Source organism: Macrotis lagotis, chromosome 6 (genome assembly GCF_037893015.1).
Source record: "Macrotis lagotis isolate mMagLag1 chromosome 6, bilby.v1.9.chrom.fasta, whole genome shotgun sequence".
Lineage (NCBI taxonomy): Eukaryota > Metazoa > Chordata > Mammalia > Peramelemorphia > Peramelidae > Macrotis > Macrotis lagotis.
Window position 1 is genome coordinate 130,557,096 of NC_133663.1, and position 16,685 is coordinate 130,573,780.

General features: G+C 34.6%; 1 protein-coding gene across 1 annotated transcript in view; it reads right to left on the reverse strand.

The window, feature by feature from the left end:
* The window catches only part of MYCBP2 (MYC binding protein 2), a 292,534-nt gene that overhangs the window by 153,397 nt on the left and 122,452 nt on the right, over positions 1-16,685 (reverse strand). The window contains exons 34-39 of the mRNA XM_074192761.1: positions 16,339-16,530; positions 13,794-14,000; positions 10,239-10,370; positions 8,979-9,157; positions 5,336-5,478; positions 4,661-4,761 (exon numbers count right to left, since the gene is read on the reverse strand). Of these exons, the coding sequence (XP_074048862.1) occupies positions 4,661-4,761; positions 5,336-5,478; positions 8,979-9,157; positions 10,239-10,370; positions 13,794-14,000; positions 16,339-16,530 (954 nt within the window). The remainder of the gene's footprint in view (positions 1-4,660; positions 4,762-5,335; positions 5,479-8,978; positions 9,158-10,238; positions 10,371-13,793; positions 14,001-16,338; positions 16,531-16,685) is intronic.

The following is a 16,685-nucleotide window of genomic DNA, read 5'->3' on the forward strand; positions in this document are numbered from 1 at the left end:
CAACTCACTATTCACAGTGGCTCTTTCAAATCTTTTCATCCTTCCTCAAACCACTCTGCTTTCCTCTCTTCCAATCCTCCCAACTCATAACCTAGCCTCATATTTTACCAAAAAAAAAAATGGGAGCCTACTCTTCGGAATTCCCTTTTCTCCCCTGCTTCTCAACTCACATCACTCATATGCTTCATAGGAGTGATGTGAGTTGAGAAACAGGGGAGGCACAAAAGAGGCATAATTACTCCTTATCAAGGCAATGTCTAAGACCCAGACCTGTACAAATAATCTCATTCCATCCTATCTTCTCCAAAAGACTGCCCTTTTGTCATTTCCATTTTATCATTTATCTTTGATCTTGCCCAATCTACTGACTCCTTCTCTATTACCTATAACACTTCTCTCATGCTCAAAAATCCTTCCAGCCCTGTTAATTATTATCTTCTATGTCTTCTGCCCTTTTTGGCTAACTTCCTTGAGAAGGCTGTCTAAACTATATGCCTCTTAATCTCTGCTGAACTCTTTACAATCCAGATTTCTGACTTCACCATTCAACCAAAACTGCTCTCCAAATTTAGCAATGATACCAAATCCAAAGGCTTTTTCTCAATTCTCATTTCCCTTAAACTTCATGTGTTCTTTCACACTGTTGATCACCCTCTCCTACTTAATAACACACTTTTATCTAGGTTTCTGGGACACCACTCTCTCCTGGTTCTTTTACCTACCTAATTCCTTTAAGACCACCTTTGCTGGATTTCCCATCCAGGACACACCATCTAACTCTAAATGTCTCACAAGGCTCCATCTTGGATCCTTTTTTTTCTCCCTTTGAATTACATCAGATCTCATGGATTTAATTGCAATTTCTATGCTGATGATTCTCAAATCTACTTATTCTGCTTCAGTCTCTCAGTTCTGACCTTCACCCCAGCATCTACAGCAATTTTTCAGGCATCCTGACCTGATGTTCAGGGTAGCCAGGTGGCACAGTGGATAGAGGATTGGGCCTAAAGTCAGGAAGGTTCATCTTCCTGAGTTTAAATCTGACCTCCCACACTTATTAGCTGTGTGACCCTGGGCAAGTCACTTATTTGTACCAGTTTCCTCAACTAGAAAATAAGATGGAGAACCACTCCACCTTTGCCAAGAAAATCCCAAATTCAACATGTCCAAAACTGATCTCATCATCTTTTCCTCTGCAAACCTCCCTAATACTATAGAGCATGGTCCTATCCTTTTGAATCCACAAATTCCCAACCTATGCATCAACCTCAACTTTCTCTCACCTTCTGTCCTCATATCCAATGCGTTGGCAAGAACTGTATACATACAGTTTTTGAAGCATCTTCAAAGGATATGAACAGGCAGCTTTCCAAGGAAAATATCAAAATGATTTAGCCATATAAAAATGCTCTAAATCATTATTGATTAAAGAAAGGCAAATTAGAACAGCTTTAAGCTATCATTTTATACTTATCAGATTAGCTAAAATGATAGAAGGGGAAAGTGACAAATGTTGGAGGAGATTTGAAAAACTGAAACCTTATTACATCACTGGTGGATCTGTGAGCTGAACCAAACATTTTGGAGAGAGATTTGGAATTAGGTCCAAATATATATTAAATTGCCTATACCCTTTGACCTTGCAATATCTATTAGGTCTGTTTCCCAAGATGATTAGGGAAAAGGGAAAAGAACTTATAATTTTTAAATATTTATAGCAGCTCTCTGTGTTGGCAAATAACTGGAAATTGTGGGGATGCTTATCAACTGGAGAATGGCTAAACACATTGGGCTATATATTCATGATGGAATATTACTCTGCTTTAAGAACTGAGGAACTCACTGATTTTAGAAAAGCAATGAATGACTTCTATGAAATAAGGAAGAGTGAAATGAGCAGAACCAAGAAAACACTGTATACAATAACAACACTTTGTTTTTAAGAACAACTTTGAAAGCAAGCAAGTCATTCTATTATAAATACCCAAATTAACCACAAAGATCCTATAAAAGATGCTGTTTGAATCCAGAAAAAACCTAACGTACGTGTGTGTGTATGTGTTAGTATGTATATTCAGGTACAATTCTCAGTTTTTTTCTATCCCACTTTGTCATGGAAATGCTTATATTATTTCTTAAGTTCAGAATGAAATAAAAATAAGAAACATCTCTTGAATATATCTCTTTTCCTCTGATGCTACCATGAGTGTGGGGTAGACCTTCATAACCTCACACTTGAACTATTGTTCAGCTTGCTTCAAAACTCTCTCTCCTCCAATTCACTTTCTATTCAACTGCCAAGTGATTTTCCTAAAGTGTGGGATGAACCATGTCAAATCATCTGTCTAATAGAATTCCAATTGCTCCTTACTTATCACCTCCAAAATCAAATACAAAATGTTCTATTTGGTGTTCAAAAGTCTTTCATTAGCTTCCTAGCTAAGCTAGTTCTCCTGATCCCCTCCCAAGTTTTCCACTGTCTTTAAACCTTATTACTTGCCACATATGCTTTGATTCAGTGTCACCAGTCCCCTCAGTGTTCCACAAATAAGATACTTCATTTCTTGGCACCAGGCATTTTCATTGGCTGTCTTCTATGACTAGTATGCCCTCCCTTTTCATCTTTATCTCCTGGCTTCAAGTACTAACTAAAATCCCAGAGATACTTTTCAGCACTTCTTAATTCTAGTAAATGAGTAATTATTTCCTATTTATCCTGCTTGTTTGCATGAATTTGTTTGCTGGTTGTCTCTCTCATTAATTTGTGAATTACTTCAGAGCAGTCCTTTATCTTGAATTTTTCTTTTTTTTTTAATCCTCGATATTAGCATAATATCAGGCCAGCACAATAGGCCCTTAATAAAATGTTTATTGATTAATATTATGTCTTGCTACATGGCAAAAAAAAAAGTAATGAATCAGGATATCAATTTCAAGGATTGTATGAGGCCAACATGTCTAGCTGAAAAGTAAAAAAATTCAAGCATTTACAAAATTACTAGATTGACATATATTTTTAGTGAAAAGTTCTTTTAACATCATTATAGGCAGAGAATACAAATGTATTCTCCAGTATCTTCAATAAGACCACATAAGCCATTTCAACAGGTGAAATTTTATCTTATTTTTGAAAAATCTTCAGAAGTGATCCTCTCTCTCAAGAACTTTCATCCTCATCTCTCCTTCTACCTTCTAGTCTCAAGAGAAGTGAACTTCCCACTTATGTCAACCAAGGATGTTATTCCATAAATTGTTAAAACTTGATTCTTCTTCAAAATTCCCCTCTATTACAAGTAGGCTTAGGGCCCCCCCACTTAAAAAACAGAAAGACAAAACAACAAACAAACTCCCCTTCCCTTAACCCCACAAAACACTCAAGCCTTAGGTCTATTTTCCTTTTCACTATTAGACTTCTACAGAAGTTTTACTCACTCTTTCATTCCTAAGCCCTTTGCAATGTGGTTTTCATTCCAAGTTGTCTACTGAACCTTGTTTCTCCAAGGTCACAGATAAACTTTTAATCTTAACTTTAGGCTAAATCTAAAGGTCAATGTTTCCATAATATTTGCCACTGCTCCATCTTTATCTTCTGTGATCTATTCTTTACATGTCCATTCACTTTTCCTTTGATAATAAATTGGCAATAAATTGGTCTCCTCCAACTTGGTAAGTATAGTTAAGATCCCCAAGTTCATTCTTTCTTCTTATCATTAGTGATTTCATTCATTTCCTAGTCAAGTATGTCTTTTTGGCTGACTTGTATATTCTGTGCTCCAGTCAAACATATCTCAGCAAATATGCAGAGCTCCACTCATGACATTCCATTTCCCATCTTTGGAGATATTTACAGAGGTTATTGTTGAATGTCTTGAATACATACTTTCACCTCCACCTCACAAAACACTTATCTTCTCCTACAAGAGATCCATCCTGATCCACTGAATTCGTAAGAGTCTCTATTTCCCTCCTCTCCCAACCCCTTCTTGTATTATTTTCTACTTACTGATTCTCAGGGTTCATGTATTTTTTTCCTCCCAATAGAATTTAAAGCTACTTGTAAGAGGGATGGTTATATTTGTTTTTTATTTGGATCCTAAAGCACAGAGACTAGCATTAGAGTAGGCACTTACTGTTGTTGAATATTTTTCAGAATGGCCAAAACCACCTTTCCCCCTCTTTACTCTCCTATTTCAATAAATCTTATAGTCATCCAGTTTTTTTTAATCTTTTTGCAAGGCAATGGGGTTAAGTGGCTTGCCCAAGGCCACAGAGCTAGGCAATTATTAAGTGTCTGAGGCCGGATTTGAACTCAGGTACTACTGACTCCAGGGCTGGTGCTCTATTCACTGAGCCACCTAGCCACCCCCTAGTTTTTTAAATCTTAACAATGCTATTTCCATTTTTTTTTAGTTCTCCACATTTTTTATTAGTTGTAAAAATTACAAAGGCAATAAGAGTTCAATCAGGATTTTTCACCATTAAAAATAATGGCAGATTTACCTCAAGAATCTTACTTTTTATAATGCAAGCCATTATATGTTTTTAAAACTCAAACGTAAATATATGGAGCTGAAATTGAAAATATTCCTTGTAAATATGAATATCTAAAATTTTAGTACTTTAAGTATAAAATTAAACTTAAGAGAACTAAATTACATACCTTGGGGATAGCTGCAGCTACTGGTCCTATGTAGGCTATTATAAGAGGAAGCAGCATGGAAAATAGACTGGAAGAACTAAGCAATTCTGGAATGTCATCAGCTAAAAGAATGTTAAAACAACATTTAGAAGACAGTTATTTTCAAAAGCCCTATCTAACTACAACTGACATCTATAAGTGCTCTGTAATATATTTTGTCTACATATTTTTAGTGAGTTATGTATTTTATATATATATTTTGCTATAATTCTTACTATATATATTATATAAATATACATATATTTATATGTGTTTAATGATAAGCTACTTATCACTCTTGAAAACTACTTTGGAAACTAGAAATAAACAAGAATGGCTGAGATGATAAAATCTGTCTGGAGTAGAACAATTTTGGGGTCAGATAGGTAGCTTCTGTTTTTGCTTTACAGTTATTAACATAGAGGGAAAGCAATTGCTCAGGTCATTCAAGATTAAAGATTTATTCCTTGTAGGGTTGAGTGAGAAAATATCAGTTATGTCAAAGGTACAAGAAATGATTCCATTGGTTTTACAAAGGTCAAAAACATAATAGGGAAACACTGTTTGTACCCCCAAAAATTATATCTTCAACAATCTATTGATCTGCATAAGAAGAAATTAATGTAGCAAGATATTAAAAAGAAAAAAGAATCTTACCATCTACAGCAAGAGCTCTGTGCAGGAGGTCTTTAGCTGCTCTAACCACAGTGCTCACAACAGAGAGAGCTCGACTACAGTTTTTATCTTCTTCATTAGCTTTACTCAAAAGTTGGGACTGCAAATCCCCATCATATTCACTCCTACATATTTAAAGTAAAAGAAAGATCACTAAATCAATAAGATAATCAGTGCCCCCATCCTCAAGAAAGGCGTCTCCATCACAACTATGGCACTCTAGAAGCACAGTCTGTCAACTCCCCACAGAGACAGAATGAAAGTCAAGCTATCTCAGGCTGTTATGAAATAGTAGCTGAAGGTAATCAGGTACCCAGTAGGTAATTTATTATTTTATCATTGTATCAGAAAGAGTCAAAATTTACTTGGAACAGAAAAAGAGAATAAATTAGTGTTTCTCCTCTACCTGGGTGGCAACAAAAATAGCATAATAATTTTTATGACAAGTTATTTGCTCAGTTAGTTTGAAAGGTGGGCATACAAACTACTATCTAAGGCTGAGGCATAAAGAAAACTGTCAGTTTATTAAGTAGCTCAGAAAAGCCATATAGTAGTAGATCCTGTCACAGAGTTGCAATAAATGTTTACTAAATAAGCCATTGTATCTTGGGCCAATTATTTATCTTGATATGGCTCTATAATTTAATCTTTGAGCCTAACTGTAAATTGATGCGATTGTTATATTTTTGATAAATCTGGTATGGAAAATTTATGACTAAATCGACTGTCTTAGATGAAAAGCTTTCTTGGATGCTTGCTCAAACAAAACAAACTCCTCACTGATATAGCAATAGGAACAAGAACTCACCAGCTGGTAGTGGTAAATTGCAAATTCAGCTTTTTTTGTTTTTGTTTTATTTTTAAGCAGAGGAGAACAAATCTTGTTTAAAAGTTGAATCTATAAACTTAAGCAAAAACAAAAGAGATAGCACTCCCCCCCACACCCATCACAATACCTAGAAGAGTTAAATTTATACACATGTTCCATGCCCCCATTACCTCCAAATAAAACAAGCCAGTCGGCATGGTTATGGGGGGAAAAAAATTTATACACATGACATTATCAGCCAGTTTAATGAAAACATTTCAGGTGAAAAAATATTTTATTTTAGGAACAAAGTTATCAGAGTCCCACAAACGCTGTCAGTTGTCTTGTTTGTTTAGGACAAGTGGATGAACCAGGCTGATAGAAAAAAAGATACACAGGCCCCATACTGCAAATAGAGTAAGCTTTCCTCCACTGCCTATTTCTCCCTATTTTGATATAATTGGTATGGCAAAAGATGGTACAATAGTAGCCTAAATAATTCAGATATAATGACATATCACTGGTACATTGGAACCCCCCTTACCCCACAAAGAAGGCTAAAGAGAACATAAGGAAGAAACTATCTAGGAGCAAAAGGACATACAATTATATTGCTATATAGCTTTCACATGCCTTAGGTAACCTATTATCTATTTCTCTACCTCCGTTGTCTCATGACAGCCCCATTTACTTTGTTCCCTTCCTTTAAAATAACCTGAAAAAATATAACAATGAATCAAAATGCTTTCAGTTTTTCTTCACAGCACCAGAATAAAGAATCCAGTGCAGGATTCTGGCTGTTCCATCAAATATTTCTTCTTTCTCACTTTTTGGACAAATATTAAATATAATTGGGTAGCTAAAAGTTTCCATAAAAACTTATAAAAAATGTATGTCTTCATAAAAACTTTAAGAGTGTGTAAACTTTATAATGGTAAAGCAAACCCTCCATTCCTCCATTTCATAGCATAACAGAGCTCTTGCTGGAAGAAACCTCAGTCATCTAGTCCAACTACTTACTTTTACAGAAAAAAATGGACATCTGAAAAATAATGAGTTTTCTAAAGTTGTAGAAGTTCCACATTGGTATGTTTTGAACCCAGGTCCTTGGGCTCTCGTATCTATCCGTTTTAGATTCCCTCTGACACCTCTCCTTTTCTGCCAAAAGAATGCCTCTGAGTTTGGGGTCAACTCTATGGCTTCCTATAGTAAGAAGTCAAGTGGTTTCATTTCTACTCTCTTTTATCTCCATCAGCCTTTCAACAGAGACCTCTGCCACACTAATATCCTTCTAAGTTTCCTAGTAATGGGAAAGAGAAAAGTAGCAACTCATGGTACTTATTATCTCCTTCCTCATCAAGCAGCCTTTCCTTTAGGTACAGGTGGGTACTGCACAAGAGCTCAAAGAGGACAGAAAATGTGTGAACAAGAATGTTTCCTGTGATTCCCTGGAACTACAATGGACACACTTAGCCACTGTTCTCTTAACATTTTATCTTTTTATTTTTGGTAGGGCAATGGGATTAAATGACTTGCCCCAGGGCCCACAGCTAGTAAGTATCAAGTGTCTGAGGCTAGATATGTATTCAGGTCCTCCTGACTCCAGGGTCAGTGCTGTATCCACTGCACCATCTAGCTGTTCCTCTCAACATTTTAAATATTAAAAATTTCATGGATAGTTTATGCTCTCAACCAGGTTGAATAGAAAAAACTTTTCTGACCACAGATGGAAAAGATAGTCAGTATATGATATATATATATATATATCTGTCATAGGACCAATCAGTAAGTACTTGTTAATGTTTAGCATTGGGCATCAAAAAACAAAAGTGAGACAGTGTCTGTCTACAAGAAAGCAACATTCTAAAAGGGAACAAAAATTAACAAATATAAATGATGTATATGTATATGTATATGTATGTATAAAATAAATCTAAAGTAGATTGGGAGGAAGTATATTAGTGGATAGAGAAAATTCTTGAAAAATTTCATATAAAAGGTGAATTATTAAGTTTGGACCTGTGAAGCTAAGGATTTTGGAAGATGAAGATAAAAAGGAAGCATATACCAGATATGGAAGTTAGGCTGTATAAAGCCATAATGTGGAGAGATGGAGTGTCAGCTGAATTCAACAGAAGGTAGGCTAGTTAAGGCTGCATCATAGGATTGTACCAAAAGTGACCTTAAAGACCATCTAAGTTCAGTTTTACATTTTTGCACTTTACATTTTTCACATTTTAAGGATGAAGAACTGCAGCTTAGAGAGTTTAAGTGACTTCCCAACGTCATGAGAACTAAAAGAGTCCCTGGATTGCTTGTAGATTACAAAGAATAAGTAGCAGAGTCAGGAATAGAACTCTGATCACAAATTCAGTGTTCTGATCACTACTCTATATTGTCCCCTTGGATGGTCATCCTATTACAGAAGGATTTTGTTCTGTTATGATAGGATATGGGTGGGTCTCCATTAAATAAAATAATATTGTTTAGATTGTTACAAAAGCTATGCATGTACAATGAAGATGATATTAGATGACTAAAACCATCTTGAAGTGTTCTTATTTAAAGAGAATACTAAAAATGGAATAAGAACTCAAAATGAAATCTGGGCAAATACTGGCTTCAGATCTAAAGGACTGTAGGTAAGAATGATAAAGAAAGCATAATCACCAACTCAGATCACAGTAAATGCCAGAGAGAGCTAGAGTGCTGACAGAGCTCATGAAAGAAAACAAAATTGAGTTATGACTAAACATGATGGGACTTTTCATCTTAAAGATAAATATATTAACTCTTTATTAAAAGCATATAACCTACCTATAGTAAAGGATCTGTGGAATTTGCCCTCTTGTTTGGTTTGTACCATTACTACTTAGACTACATGTACTGAATGTAAATGTTACACCATCAGGACACTGAACTGTCGTCATTCCTCCATCTCCATTGGCTGTGCGGCTTCCATAATTCCTCAAACGTACAGCATATTTCACATTTTCCTTTAAAATAGATGATAAAAGACTGTTAACATGCATTTATAATTTGTGTGTGATTGACACTAAACTTTACACTGTGATTCTTTCTCAAGCCAAAAAGCATTTATAAAGTGACTATGTTGCAGTCATTAAGCTAAGCACTTAAGATACAAAGAAAGGCCCAAAAAAAAAAGTTCTTGATCTTAGAGATGCCATAATCTAATGGGGTTGAAACATGAAAATAACTAAATACAAATAGGATATACATGCAGGATAAATTGGAGATATTCAACAAAGAAAAGTTTATAAATAAATTTACTTGGAATTTTTACTTTGGCTTATAAAATTCACGAGAAATATGATTAAGCACAAATAATTTCACAAGACTATTGTTATTGTTGGGACTGTGTTTTTATCAATATTCATTTTGGTGGCATAAATCCATGGAAAGACATAAAAATTACCTCCCTGTTTAGTCAGTGAAGAGGCAATACTCTAAACAGATCAAGTATAATAACTACACTAGTCCTTGACATAGATGATACTACTTTATTATCAAGATATTTTGGTAGTTCAATAACTAAAGTACCTTTTATAAGATCTAAAGTTTATTTGCAAACTATGAATTTCTGCTCTATAGTTGTAATTTTTTGAATGTAATTTTTTGAATGGTTCTTTCAATATCAAAATTATTAAGAGCAAATCAAACTTCAGTCAATGATAACAATAAACTTTAGTATTTTCAACACTTATTATTTGCAATTAAGACTATGAGGTTTTTAAGTTTATAGATCATAAGGTACCTTTCATGATTATCATATAATTAATATCTATACACAAAGTCAAAGTCTTCTGTACAAAGATACAATTTGATAAATAGATTATTTTCAGATAAAGGATGGATTAGGATCAGTTATGATCTTAAAAATAATCATATGTGTGTGTGTTCCTTTAAAGCAAATATCTTTTTCAGCTTACTATTCATCCATTTATTTATGTTAGAGATTTTTTTGAGTTTTAAAATTTTCCCCCAATCATACACCACCCCCACCCCCACCCCCCACAGAAAGCAATCTGTCAGTCTTTATTTTTTTTTTCAGCTTACTTTTAAAGGAACAACTTTGTCAAGTCTGATTTCAGCTATGTCACTAGGAGAATCATCAGTTGTATAGGTTCCTTTGACTAATTCCAAGGATGTCCATCTGTGTGAATGAGTTGAATCTCCTGCATGCTCACTCTATTGAAAAAAAAAATCCATTTTAAAAATTCCATAATGGGCAGTGTCTATAAAAATATTCATTTCACTGATGATCTTTAGTGCTTCCAAAGTTTCTGATGCAAAACACATTATGTTAAATCATAGCATACAGCATACTTTGCTTAGAATCCTTATTGATTTTTCATTATTATTTGAATACACAGAGTTTTCTACAAATACCACAGCTGCTTCTCCCTTCATATTATACAACTTTTCCCCTTCACAGGATCATAAAAATACTCTGTTCAGAAGGGATCTCTGAGTTCATCTAGTCTAACCCTATAAATATATTTCTAAATAAACTACAAAATTATCTATCAAAATGACTAAAAACAGTTCTTCAGTGACTAAATCCATTATGATTAGTTACATTATTTCCTAATAAAATTTACAATTCAAGTTCAACATTCCCCAAATACATGAGAAAATTTCATCCTTTTTTCTCCCCAGTCCTCTCTCTCCCTCTGTCCTTAAGTCCTTTACTTTTTTTTTAAGGTTCAGTTTAGGTGCCAGTTCCTTAAAGCTTTCATGAGCCCCATGGCTCAGACTCTCCAACAGGATTCTCTTTATACATCTGTCATTCTGATTTTGAATTGATAAGGTTCTTGTGGTCACAGACTATACAACAAGGATCTAGCACAGTGAATAGGCAGACACTAAGTACTTAATAAAAAAATTAATGTATGAACATTTAGTAAGCACCTACTGTGGACTCAAGAAGTGTACAAAAAGCTGAAGACATGTGAGTTGTCATTCTTTTGAGGAAAGATAGGCTGTGTTCCATAAAGCACATACAATAAACTATGTATGTACTGGGGGGCTGGGGCCAAGGGAAGGGGAAGCCTCCTGAATGACAGGTGTCTGAGTCAAGTTTTGATGGAGATTGAGGCTTTGAAGAGTCAAGGAGGTGAAGCATATGGAAAAGGCACTGAGCTGTAGGATGGAGTGTTAGATAGGCAGTTTGGGCTTAATGAACAATATGGAGAAAAAAGCAGGTTGGAAACGGAAATGGCACACAAAGAAGTTTGTATGTTTGATCTTAGAGTGATGAGAACCCTCAGTAGTTCACTAAGCTGAGAAGAATACAGGAATAGGATACATGTGAAGAAATTAACTTTAGCAATTGTGGGGGGTGGAGGAGGGAGGAAGAGTACAGACGAGAGGTGAGGAGAACTGCAATTAGGGTGGTGGTCATGTGAGCAGAGACAAGGTAGAATCCGCAACATCTGAAAAGGGAGAAAGGGAAAGGAGAGGTAGAAAAGACTAAAATATTTCATTTAAAGAGTCAAGGAATAGCTTTTGCAATGGTATGGAAGGGGGGAAGGTGAGGGGGATTGAGGGAGCCTACATTCTCATTGGAAATGGCTCAGAAAGGAAACAACATATATACTTAATAGGGCATAGAAATCTAGAAGAAAAAAGATAGAAAAGGAATGGGAGAAAGGAGGAGATGGGAGATGTAGGTGATAGAGGAGGGGGTAGATCATGGGAGAGGATAGTCAGATATAAGACATTTTCTTTTCTACTTTTTACAAGGTGGTGGGATTGGGTGCCCTGTCTGGGACCACCTGGCTGCGTGGTTGCTGGGTCTCTGGGGTGGGCCCCAGGGCCAGGGCTCAGTCCACTGTACCATGTGGCTGTCCCACAGCATACTTTTGAAGAGGGACAGAGTTAAAGGAGAGAGAAAATATAATAGTTTGTAGTGGGGAGAAATGGATGGAGGGAATCACAAGCAACTGGAAAAATATGGAAGTAACTTCTCTGATGAACTTTTGATAAAGAATGCAATCTATCCCAGAGACGGGAAAACAGACTGAAGCACATTTTTTTTTCTCTTTCTTCCACTTTATTTCTCGTGAAGTTTTTTTATTTTTGTGGGGGGAGGAGGGTTATGTTCACTCTTACAAGGCTATTTTTTTTTAAAAAAATAAGCAAAACTAAAAAAATAAATAAAAATAAAAAGACTCCAGGCTAAAAGTGAGATATAAATTATAGGACTAACTCTGTCCCAACATAGTTGTGTAACATTTTTTGGAAAAATCACTGTTTTCTAAATTTTAAAGTGAAGCAGCTTAGTACCCTTGTCCTCTATAATTATATGATCTCCTTCTGATCAACTAGACAACCCACTACTTAAAAACCAATTTTATATCCTTTCTTGATTTTGCTCTGCCTTATCATAGTCAATTTCTAATAAAGCTAGCAAAAACTAGAGAAAAATGAATTAGAATTCTAATGCAGAAATTTCTCAGATACTGGTCCACAGGTTGTTTTCCAACGCAACACAGAATGCAGTACTTAACATGTATCTGACTCAACATCTGTAAAATGGTGCTCAATTATAGTTATTCTTTTTTTCTCTAATGTCTATTTTTTTTTTAAGTTTCTGCAAGGCAATGGGGTTAAGTGGCTTGCCCAAGGTCACACAGCTAGGAAATTATTAAGTGTCTGAGGCCAGATTTGAACTCAGGTACTCCCGACCCCAGGGCCGGTGCTCTATCTACTGTGCTACCTAGCCGCCCCTCTAATGTCTATTTTTAATGTAGCTGTAAAGAGGCTACTGATACAAAGGACAATGGCCTGTTATTTTTCTACTTGATTTACATTATGTTTCCTAAAAGATCTGTTAAAGTCTCACTAAGTTTTTACCAATTCCAAGGACAAATATAATATGGATCTCATGTCCCTGAGCGTTAATGACTAGTGTAAATATTCAAAATGAACATACACAATCAGAGAATACAGATCTGGAATGAATTTTATCTAGTCCAGGATTACTTAACTGGTGTCTCTGAAAATTTTTTTAATATATGGATAACTATATTTTAATATAATTCCCTTTCTTTATAATCTCATTATTTTATTTTACTCATTTTAAGATATTATTCTAAGGAGATGATAGGTTTCACCAAAATGCCAAGAGTTCATGAACAAAAAAATTTAGAACCTCAGCTTTGAGGATGCTAACTTCTACAATGTCCTCTAGCTTCCCTCTGAGAAACTCTGGCACTAGGAAACTAAGTGTCTCTTCAAGAAGGCCATTCTATTTGTAGACAGGTTTAAATGTTAGTAAAACACCTTTTTTTTTAAATTTAGAAATTTGTTGGGGGAAGCTAGGTGGTGCAGTGGATAAAGTACCGGCCCTGGAGTTGGGAGTACCTGGGTTCAAATCCGGCCTCAGACAATAATTACCTAGCTGTGTGGGCAAGCCACTTAACCCCATTTGCCTTGAATAAACCAAAAAAAAAAAATTTAGAAATTTGACATGCTATAATAGCTGTTCATGGATTCTAATTCTCTTCTCTGTGGAAAAGCAATCTAATACTTCTTCAAATAACTTCAAAACTTAAAAAGTCAGTCATGCTAACATCATTATAATGTTAACTCAACAGCAGTACTTACATCATCAACTAAGACCTCTAATTCATATTCATGAATTCCTCCTCCTCCATAGACAGAAAAACCAACCACAACTATACCAGGTTTGTCTACAGAAAAACAGATTGCATCAGGAGACCCATTTCCAGTATTCCAACTTCTTCCTTGACTTGTTTTAGTAAATCGGTTAGCACTGGATTTGACAGAATGAAGAGAGTTAAGTCCATCAACCTGTTAAAATGCAAAATAAACTATTAATAATTTCATAGTACTAGGCAGCAATATCACTTTATCAATCCTTGTAAATTTTATTTGAAAGTTTCTAGACAGTAGCCTAAAATATATATATATGTGTGTGTACACACACACACACACACACACACACACACACACACACACACACAACCTAATATCAATTGGGTCATCAATTTAAAAATGTTAGGCAAAATGATATTACAGGGAGAAATTAGTCATCAAGAAAGTTGTTATGAAAGGAGGACCAATTTAATGAAGTTTCCTAAATTTGTCCTCAGAACTGGTTATAAAATATTACTGAAATTATGAAATAGTGTGAGGTGAGACAATATTATAGAACCTAGACATATCCAGGAGAACTATAAGAACAATTCAGATTTTAACATTTAACATATGAATATTAAACTCTCAAAATTTTCTCATTTTTTATAAAAACAGCATATTCTCAGAGTTTCAGTCAAATTCATATACGTGAATGGTGTGTGTGTGTGTGTGTGTGTGTGTGTGTGTGTGTGTGTGTGTACTGGGGGTGGGGGTGGGGGTTGGCAGGTGGGAAGATCTGTCATTTCACCACTGTAGGAAACTCCCTTTTACCAGTGCAGAGCAGCACAATTCAGAAAGACCTTAGAGCATCAAAATATTTTCATTTAAGGAGAAAGTTTCAATCAAAATAGAAAAAAGCAAGATACTCTGACAGCTTTTATATGTTTATTTAAATAATTAGAAAATATTGTTTGTTGAAAATGCCAATTTTTTTATCAACTGTAACAGAAGAATTGAAATTTTGGTAAGGAATACTAATCATACAATGTCAGTTTAATAAATAGATGTCTAAGACATATACCTCTGACCTTACCAGAAAGTAGGGGTCAAGGAAAATTCTGGATTTTGGCAAATTAAAATTAGAAGGCCCTACTTCTAATGTATGTTCACTTTAAAAATTCAAGAGAACTGAACAGAAGAATATGTGGACTAATTAAAATACGCCTACCAAAAATAATGAGTGGTTTGGATATCACCTGGTGGGTCTTGTTAAATTTTGAAGATTACTATAGATTAGAAATATAAATTCTTTATGCCCAAACAGCAATAAAAATGTGCATAAAGACTATTACCTTTAATTTAATTATAATCTTGCTATCTCTTATATTTTATTTTTCTTAAGGATATGATTTCTCTCTCAGTACATTCAATCTAGACCAACATATAGCATGGAAACAATGTAAAGACTAATAGACTGTCCTCTATGGGGGTGGGGGGGAGGGAAGCGAGATTGGGGAAAAATTGTAAAATTCAAAAATAATTTTTTTAACATAAAAAAGAAATGTTAATTCTTTAAGCATAACTATAATGTTAACTATCTAACAACATATTACATATATCCTTAGAACACTCAGACAACTTAGCATATAGTAATATTCAAAAATAATTATTTGAATTTGAAATATAGAAAGTGAGGGAACCTGGGATCCTCCTGATCCATAGCCCTTCATACTCTTCTTTCATAAAAGAATGTTTCCCAAGCTAAGGCTCTGGAACTCATGTGGAGGCAAAAAACTACAGGAGAGTACACTGAGTTAGAATTTTTCTCTATACAAGTAAAGAATCTGGATAGAAATGGTGAGAGAAGAGAACAGGCACCACAATTTATCTGAGAGGGCAGGAGGAGAAGAGTCTAAAGAAAGATATTAGAGAAAAAAGTAATAATAAAAATAAATTTTATAAAGTTTCAAAATGCAGCAAGCTGCTTCCCATAAGAAGCTCCAAGAAATTTGGTAATCAAGGATAAAGAATACATGGTAGCTTTTAAATATATTTATGATAATATATTATATGTAATACCTTCAGTAAAGAGGCATATCAAAGAATAAATCAAAGCATTTAATAAATCCTTATTGAATGAATGACCGACTTTTCATTCTAGAGATAAGGGAAACTAACAGAAAAATAAAGTGACTTGGTCACAAACAAGGGGTAAAGCCAAGACTAGTTAGATCCTTGGTATTTTATCCTTTAATTTATTGCTTTCTACTCACTGTTTATTTTCACTAAAAACACTCATGATTGTAAAATAATTTAGGATTTTGAAAAGTGTGAGCCTTGATTTCCCAACTAAAAATTACTTTTTACTGCTGTCTTAAAAATATTTATAAAAGAGGGATAAAAAGAAAAGTTTTCCCCAGTTTAAATGTATATGTTTTTTGAATGTTTTTTTGTTTTTGAATGTTTTATTTGAAATTTCATTTAAATAAAAATCTTATGGCTTATTTAAAAGCAATGCATATCATAAAACTATAAATAACACAATTGTTACCTCAGATCCAAGGGCAGATGCTGTAAGTTCACTTACAATACTAGCAAGTAACCCACAAGTGTTAGAGACTAGATGGGAGGAGAAGAGTTCATTTTCTCGTCTTAGGCTATTTCTGACTGGTAATACAACAATAACTAACATCTTCTCCAGAACTTCACGAAAACTTGTCATTCCAGAGATATTTTCCTCACTCTAAGAAGTAGGGAAAGATAAAACAGAGTATATCAAAAATGCTGCCTTAGTTTTCACCATACAGGCATACAGTAAAAAAATCTGTTTTAAAGATCACATTTTTAAAATTCATACTTGAATAGAAATTATTTTAAGTCTTAAGAAAATTTTCAGTA